Source organism: Chenopodium album, chromosome 3 (genome assembly GCF_948465745.1).
Source record: "Chenopodium album chromosome 3, dcCheAlbu1.1, whole genome shotgun sequence".
In the NCBI taxonomy this organism is placed as follows: domain Eukaryota; kingdom Viridiplantae; phylum Streptophyta; class Magnoliopsida; order Caryophyllales; family Amaranthaceae; genus Chenopodium; species Chenopodium album.
This window is the reverse complement of record NC_137836.1, coordinates 84,915,791-84,924,794: the sequence shown is the minus strand read 5'-3', so window position 1 is coordinate 84,924,794 and position 9,004 is coordinate 84,915,791. Positions and strand designations below refer to the sequence as shown.

Genomic DNA, 9,004 nt, shown 5'->3' with positions numbered 1-9,004 from the left:
TCTCACACAAGATTGCCATATGTGAACTTTATGCACAGTGAACATGACAATCTAAATTCGAAAGGAGTATTGATCTGTGTTGAATATCACTTTCACCTTTTCCATTTCACTTGTCTATTTTATGGTTGCATAATCATATACAGAGACGTTGCAAACCTATTTTCTCCGTAAACTTTATCATAATTCATAATCCAAACACAAACGCAATTTTTATCATGCAAATAAACTTTGGACCAAGTTTAATTAAACGCATATAATTGGACATGATCAATATCAATATGTAGGGAAAAATAAGGCAATGACGTAAGCTTTAACTTTACTCCTATAAAATTCTTCCAAGTTCCAACCACTAGCAAAAGCATCAAAAACATCAAAACGACGTTGACCCACTAACCCATATTACCAAACATTTCATACTCTGCGAATCGCATTAAATACACGGAATATATAATCAAATATCATGTCGACCATCAATCTCATAAAAAAGTCATCTTTTGATCTGCTACTAGAATTCTATAGATTATATTCAATGGAAAGAGGGCACCGCAAATAATGATATGGAGATCTCTCCAGCACACAAGTAAGATGCGTGAAACATGCCCACGGAATTGTACGTCAACCCCGTACGAGCCATCTCAAGTAGATCATGGCCAGCAAATATTTTCATAATTTAGGTCGAGATACAAACATATAATTTACAATCACGTACTCGAGGTACCATCTTTAACAAGCTCGGATGAATCTCTATGTATTTTTTTTTTTATTATCTCTTCATATCACAATTACAAAAGACATTTTCCATACACGGAAATTACCTACTAGTCTGCTATTGAGACAAAAGCATCAAAATCACAGCATCCACCCGATCGCGCAGGAACTGTATCTGAGACAAAAAGAAAATAATCAGTCCATGCTAATATAATCGAATACACTTGTTGATTGCAAAACTTAACAAAATCATAAGAGACCATGATTATACAAGTTGCACTAAAAACATGCTAAAGTTCTTGATTGAGAATGAAATTGTCCTCATAATGTCAATGAACATTGATCAAATCATCCATAAGAAACCATATTTCAAATCAAATATCTGACATCAGAAAATATCAAAGTCCAGCATTTCTATCAGAATAATCAGATCCAAGATTTCAGGATCAAATTGTGTCAGATACCATACATTTACAATAAACAAAGTATTACTGTACATTGTTTCTATATTTGGAATGCTGTGGAATATTTCAGCAATGTAGACAAATGCACTATGCCTATGTATACTATGAACATCAAGCTCTTAATGAATTCTACTTTGTTCTCCTGAGCATAAGAACGTCAAAGCAGAATGAACAAATAGAGACAGAGAGGGTAGTACATACTAGATATACAACCATCAAACAATTACATGCTCATAACCATTTTACAGCCATATCAGAGCCAAAGGTCTAGAATTCAAAGGTTCAAATTTAGATACCAAACCGGATATCTAATATCCGAAATGCAACACTCAAACATTAGGTCAGGTCTCGGATATATAACAATTCATTTATTGAATAGATGCCGCAAAATTTCGGACCAGATATCCCAATGATAATCAATCTCGAAACACGTACTCACGACTCAAATCAAGGGGAAGAGCTCATGGCAAAGGCATCGATGAAACAAAAGATGCTGAATTCACGGTACACTCCAGCATTTGTTCTTCTCTTGAGCTAATGTGGATGGAGAAGAATATAATTAAATTGATTGCCTTAAAATCAATTTACAGAGCAATTGATGTGTTTCCTTAGATTACAAGCCTTAAAACATTGATAAAACTTACTTTGCATATCTACCTCACGACCTCTCAAGGAAAGTCATGTGCAATCTTATAAAACAAAAAACCCTGTAGTAATCCACAAAGCTTATAGTTTTGGACATTCAGGCTGCATGAAAAAACAAGGGATAATGATCCTACTCAACATATTTTAAGGCTCGCCAAAAATAATATCACCCCCCCCCCTTCTCTCCTAAGGCACGAACACCCCCTTGAGTATGTATCTTATGGTTTCCAACTTCATCGCAATTCCCAAAAGCCCCAGCTAGCGTAGGTGTTTAAGAACATCTCATTTATTTTTGAAAATGGAAAGCAGAATAAGGGGTCTAGACCACCAAGGGAACTGTGACAACTGGACCCAAAGAGAAAAATTTAAACATGAGCAATAAGTCAATAACACATTCCTATAAGAGTAGACTTGCTGGTTTAGTTATAAAAAAAAAAAGATAGTCATAGACTAAGAAATTTGGTGCAGAGTTACAGACTTACAGAATGTCACGAGACTCAAATTAAATTCCAATTTGACTCATGACCAGTACAAGAACCACAGCAATGACACCTAATAATCCAAACTTAAAACTAGTGGTGATACAAATTAAAATGAAAGGAATTTTTAAAGCTGATGGTAAGAGTGATTTTTGTTGGAGATTATAGAGTATTTAGTTGATTATACTCATGTTATGTTATGTTAAGTTTAAGTCATTTGGTTAAAGTGTCATGACTGTCATGACTTAGACAATATAGGATTAAGATAGTAGTATACAACAAATCAAGCGAAAAGAAATAAAGTATGCTGATTCGTCACTAAAGTCACACCCGCTACCTACTAACAGTTTCAGTTTCGGTTTTGATATCTCGCGTTTTAGTTTGGCATTTACATAATGCTTTATTTGATAAATGTCGGTTGACATACACCTATCAACTACATACATGAGACTCCTCATTTAGCATTGGAAGCTATATAAATCAGACTTGTCATCGTCACAAAAATAAATCAGTTTGTTATCTTGCTTCGGAAGTTTTACACTTTGTTTCCATTTTACATTGTTTACATTGAGCGTGACCATTGTTCTTCTTCTTTGGATCTCGAAGGTGAATTCAGTGCAACCCATGCTCAAGGTATAGGGTTGGAATATTACTTTGGGAAAAGTGTATAATGCCTAAAAGATAATATAATTGCTGTAGCCATTTTTGTGACCCTTTATTTTCTCTAACAATTTTTGGGTTGGGAATGAATTTAATTAAACCATTAACGTTACCAAGTGTTTGGTTAGAAGGTTTGAGTAACAATTACCAATACCCCTGGGTAATGGTTTCCACTTATTTGTTACCTCTCTAAAACCTAAGATTTAAGTGATTTCTTTCCATGGTTAAACTGAATAAATGAAAAATAAGAGTTATATAATTCTTTTCATCACCCTAATTTGCTTCCTTTCCACTCCATTTCCGATATTTATACCCATCCCCTTAGTATCAGAATCCCCTATAGATGGCATCATACAATCACAAGAACCTTTTAACGAATCAAGTCTTATCATTTCCCCAATACATTCAGCTTCACTCATGTTCTAGTTCTTCCACCAATCCAATCAGAAAATAATCATATATATATATATATATATATATATATATATATATATATATATATATATATATATATATATATATATATATATATACTACCTCCGTTTCTTTTTAGTTGACACGTATTCCTTTTTAGGAAGTTTTTTTTTTGGTCGACACGTTTCCTTTTAGGGTAAATTTTTTACCTTGCATTTACAAGTTACCCCACTTGCTTTTTCATCCTCTCTCTCTCTCTCCTCTCCTTAATATATGTGCCTAAATCAAACGTGTCAACTAAATAGAAACGGAGGAAGTATATATATAGATTGGATCAACAAGAAAATTCTGACATTGACTATTCCCAATTTACCAGTTCACCACAAGGTACTATTTCCAATAAGTACTAGCCCTCTCGACTGATAATTTATAGGAATGAAGTAAACATAAAAACAGCACCAGTAATCCCAAATGCTTTTCTCTATTAGCTCGCTGTCAGCGCAACTTCTCAATAGATGTTGTCACCAAAAAGTGGGGGCAAGCAGAGACAAATTAATAGAAAGAGCTTATGGAGACTAGAGAGTGAAATTAGGGTATTAGATTTTGGGGGGAAAGTTCATCTCTATGCAGCTTACATGGCTAATATTATGCTAATCAGTGCCTTTTTCATTGTAAAATCCCAAAAGGTGGTGGTTAAGTCACTTGAAAAATGATATAAAGGTGATTTGGTATAAAAGAAATTCAACAAGTGGTATCCAGTATTCCCACAAAGAAAAACATAAGGTGGTTTACTTACAAAAAATTACATAAGAAAGGTGGATTATATAAGTAAAATAAATAAATAAAAGGAGACTTTTTTTATAAAAAAAAATTAAAAAAAAAGGTTGCTTCTCACAACCTATTCATACATTGCAATATTTATTGATTTGGAATTAAATACCACAACAAAGTTGGAAGAATTTAACAAAAAGTGATGCTTGATATGATGTTATAAAACCCCAATATGTCATAATTAATAAAGAACCATTTAGAAAGAAGTTTACACTACTTCAGTCTCACCTCAAAGAAAAACATCAACTCTCAATCAAGAAGACAATCCCCACACTCTTCCCAACTCAATATTACTACTATCCAACTCCCAAAAGTACACTCTACCATATGATATATTTTTCCTCCAAGTCTCTTTGCCATGGATGATACAGAAATGACATAATCAACTCCCCCCCCCCCCCCCCCCCTCTTGGAGAAACCATTTCATTTGTTTAGCTCAGAAAACTAGATGCTGGTACAAAAGTCCAATATTTTCACTGGTCAGGTATTAAAAAAAAAAAAAAAAAAAAAAAAAAATCAACTTCAAAAACAGTACACTACAGAGTGAAGAATGATCGTAAAATTCATTACCATGCACAAATTTATCAAGCAGCAAAGATTTTACAAGCAGTTATTTAAAGAGAATGAAATGATTTGGGCTATAAGACTAACCTTCAACATCTAACGCTATAAGTTGATGCAATGGCCAACATTATCCTCAGTCAGAACCAGAATGTGCAGCACATGCTGCTTGCGTCCTGTTGTCACTCAAATGATTCTCTTCCGGAGATGCAACTGAGTCGACCTCATGTTCTGTAACAGGGTCTCGAGCTTGACTGCTCTCAGAACTGTCAGATACAGATTCATTGCTGGGTCTCTCATCATCCCTAGTTTCCAGACGTTCCATCATTCTAGACACAGTTGCAATTCCAGCATTCACTTCTCTCCTTACTTCAGAACCAATATCAGTCATAGGAGAATTGCGGGAAAACCACCTTTCCTTCCACCCTCTTGTACTCTTGGAGATAGACTCTTTGTACCTATTTAAAACATCAAAGATAATTAAAGAAGTTTAAATAATATATCAGGTTTGGAGGTCACTTAAAATTTTAACATGTTTAGTACCTAGAAGACATCGCATTAAGCCGAGACTTGAGAGTTTCTGAAAACGTTTGGAGATCAGATGGACCTGCTCTATCTTGACTTCTTGGTGAAGATTGACTGGGAGAACTTCTAAGACAATGAGACAGAGTACAGGTATTAAAATATGATGATTGAATAAATAGCAACGGAAACACAAGTGAAATATATATATATTCCCTTTGTAATCCTATCTAAATTTTTGTGTATGCATGTGCGTAGGGGGGGGGGGGGGAAGAGTGGGCAAAATGATCATATACTGAGAAGGTCACATCACTAACCCACTGTCTGAGGGTGATGCACGGCCGGCACTAGTTCCAGAGGCAGAAACCATGTCTGTGTGGCTTGAATAATTAGGCAAGGATAGATGCGGCGATGCTTCTCCTCCAATTCTGAGCAATGAAGGCGTAACAGCTGAACTGGCTGGAGTAGATTCAGCCTGCCCTCCTTCAGGAAGAGAGACAGAACCAGTCTGGCCATCAGGTTGAGCAGAGAACACCAGAAAATGTGGACGGCCTTGATTTGAAGATCTTCCTCTGTGGCCTTCTCTTCTAGCAAAATGACGAGCACGGCCCATAGCAGCAGCAGCAGCTAAGTGCTGAATTATGCGCTCCTCCAATTCAGCATCATTAACACCAACAGGCAACTGCAATGCATGTAAATGAGGGTAAAGAGAAGTAAAAGGAAAAGTCCATCCCCGAGAAAAAATTGGCAACAAGGAAGAGGATTGAAAGAGCTGTCTACTTACATGCTGTATCTCAAAATTGCCTAGCGCTGGATGGTGAAATATTGCTGCATTTCTCGGTGGGTTAAGCCTGATGTTTCTCTCCTGTACTACAGCATCTAACAATTCTTGGCTGCAGAGAGTCAAACATTAAAACCAAAAAAGTTGTGAGAAACTTTCTAGTAAACCAAAAGCATAATTAGACAAAAAGATTATAGTGCAAACCCTGTAGGATCCTTCAAGCTGATAGGCTGCCAACACATTGGGCACTGAGAACTTCTCTGGCACCTGCAAGGAATATAGGGCGTAGATATCTAAACATCAGTGTCTATAGCAACCACTTGAACTAGAACAAAAGCAAGTTCCATGAATAAGATTTAATATTACTTGTACTACCTCCGTTACATATTATTTGCAACGATTAGACATTTTTCCTCTCTACTTTATGTCAAATCGTTGCTAATAATATGAAACGGAGGTAGTATATGCTTTTTCAAGAATAATAAAACACGATTTATCCTCGCCGGAAACATATATCACAATAACTTTTCCAGCCAACACACTTGATTCAGGTATTTACAGACACACCCGCAAATCTAAGAGCGGTACTAGTTCCGCTATCATAATAAACCGTTCACATCAACTACTGAAACTATCATCTTAGCTGAGAGAATATAAAGCATTTCCCACATCCAAAAATCATAGATCAAAGTACAATTCTTGGCTACCACATACTGCAATTCTAGGACAATTACTTAAAACAAGCAGATGGTTACACAAGATTCAACTCACAAACAACAGACGCACCTATCCACAATCCACTGGCATTTTTCATACTACATTTCTTCACAAAGCCAATACAACAATGTAGGGCCGTAATAGAACAGCCGGACAGCTAAGCTTCTAATCTCACCAGTCGCCCGAAATGAGTAACTACTCAAGTTGATCAATAATAATCCTGTTAGGCTCTGTAATACAAATACCCATGCAATAACTTGATAGACCCAGTAACTTAATGAACCCTCCCCCATCTCTGAAAATGAGCAAGCTTTATCCAATAGAACAGTCCTTAAAGACAATTAATAGTTGCACAATCCATGATTCATGTCATATCATAGCACAGCGCCATACTTTCTATTGTTCCTCAATTCCAATTAAGGCCAAAACCAAACCCTAATGATTCTACAAAACACAAAACACAGAAAAACCGAGCATGATTACCATTCGAGAATACACTGCAGATGAAACTCGTGCTTACATCCCGTCACCTGCAAGTTTTAAAAAGTATTAATTCACAAATCAGCTCTAAACATTCACAGGTTCCAATTCAAAGAAAAACTCAATAACAAATAATAAGCACACAATGTATAATTACCGTCGAAGGATCACTATCACAAAACTCCTCAAGACAAATACTACAAGCATCATCACAAGCTTCTTGAATGCCGCCTTCTACGAACGCGGCAGCCGACGTTAATTTCGCCTCCTCCAACTTCTTGTTCTCCTCCATTGGAACCTATCAAAACCCCAAAAAACCCTCAAATTTCAGATAATCACAAAAAAAATTCCACAAAAACATCCAATTATTTCTCCAACGATTCTAAATCGCAACATCCACGTAAAAACAACTAAGAAAACCTAAGAGTCAACTCGAATTATCCATCCAAGTAAACACAAGTCAATCCAACCGATCAAATTCAACAAACTAAAACATAAACAACAATTACAGCACAAACCAGCTAATTCAACCTAATATAAACCTCAATAAACCCTAAAATTCGGAATTAATACAAAAAATGAATCAAATTAAAAAAAATAAATTACCTCCATCAACTCAAATTACTGATAAAATTAGGGCAAGATAATCGATTGAGAAACTTCAATTGAAATTCAGATACAGATCGTATAGATGAAAACAAATGGATTGAAGGATAGAAACCCTAGAGAGAGAAAGAAGGGAGGAGAGAGAAAATGGAAGAAATGAGGAATATGGAGAGGATGAATAGTGGAAGAGAAAAGGAAGACTAGTCTACTTTAGTTCATCTTTTTTCTTTTCATTTTCTTTTTTTGTTTTTATTTCTTTCTATATATTCAATTTTTTATTACAGAAAATCTTAAAACGCGGTGTTTAAACCCACGGAGTTTTAAAGCTAGGTCATTCACTCAGCTTCTTCCACGCGGCAATTTTGTTTTATGTAACAATCATCAAATTATTCATTTGTCAATGTTGAGTGATTATTTCTTCGGTGGTTTGTGTCATATTTGCTAAATATGTTTATTTTTCTTCTTTTCAAACATGAGTGTTGATTACCAACAAAAAATAAAGTGCATAGTTTGTCAATGTTAACCTTATTTGGTTTCCACTAATTAAAAGACTTGAGAAGAGTGTGACTATATTCGATTTAGGGTTGTTCTCTTCAATAAATGTATTTATTTCGGTAAATCGAACACAATATATGTAAGTTACTTATAATCTATTTAAATTCAACAAAAAATTATTACACAAAATTTAGGAAAAAAATTTAAATTCAATAACTATTAGATGATTTGAACAATGCCTTAAACTAATCTATATTATGTGGAGTATGTTATATAGATTATATTAAAAAGCATTCTGAATCAAAAACAATTCATAAGCCACATGATACTCTTCGAATAAGAAGACAAACTAACTTAAGTTTTAGCAAAAATTAGGAGGGGGATAAAGAGAGACTGAATAAGAATAATTTGGCAACTTTGTTACTTATTACAATTTTTTAAACCAACTCATACCAAATACGTAGTAGTAATAAGGAAAAACATCATGGATTATTAACTCATTCACCATTTATTTTCTCCCATTCCACTTTGTTATCCATGTATCTTACACAAAGCATATTATACATCACATTTTCTTAAAAAAAACCACTGTTGCACATAATCATCATTAAGGATTTATGTGAAATTTCATAAATATAACT

The 9,004-nt window shown here is 34.8% G+C and overlaps 1 protein-coding gene across 2 annotated transcripts; it reads right to left on the bottom strand.

Annotated features, from left to right (window-relative positions):
• Positions 1-425: 425 nt before the first annotated feature.
• LOC145624694 (E3 ubiquitin-protein ligase RHF2A-like) lies at positions 426-8,087 on the bottom strand. 2 transcript variants are annotated; one of them, XM_081677785.1, is made up of 9 exons: positions 7,869-8,087; positions 7,420-7,560; positions 7,266-7,312; positions 6,270-6,332; positions 6,069-6,177; positions 5,602-5,966; positions 5,306-5,413; positions 4,853-5,220; positions 426-883 (listed from the first exon to the last, which is right to left on the bottom strand). In XM_081677785.1, exons 1-8 carry the CDS (start codon positions 7,872-7,874, stop codon positions 4,899-4,901), a joined length of 1,161 nt encoding a protein of 386 aa, XP_081533911.1. In that variant the 5' UTR covers positions 7,875-8,087; the 3' UTR covers positions 426-883; positions 4,853-4,898. The 2 variants fall into 2 exon arrangements, with proteins under 2 accessions (XP_081533911.1, XP_081533912.1); XM_081677786.1 differs by having other exon boundaries at positions 5,306-5,410.
• Positions 8,088-9,004: the final 917 nt, after the last annotated feature.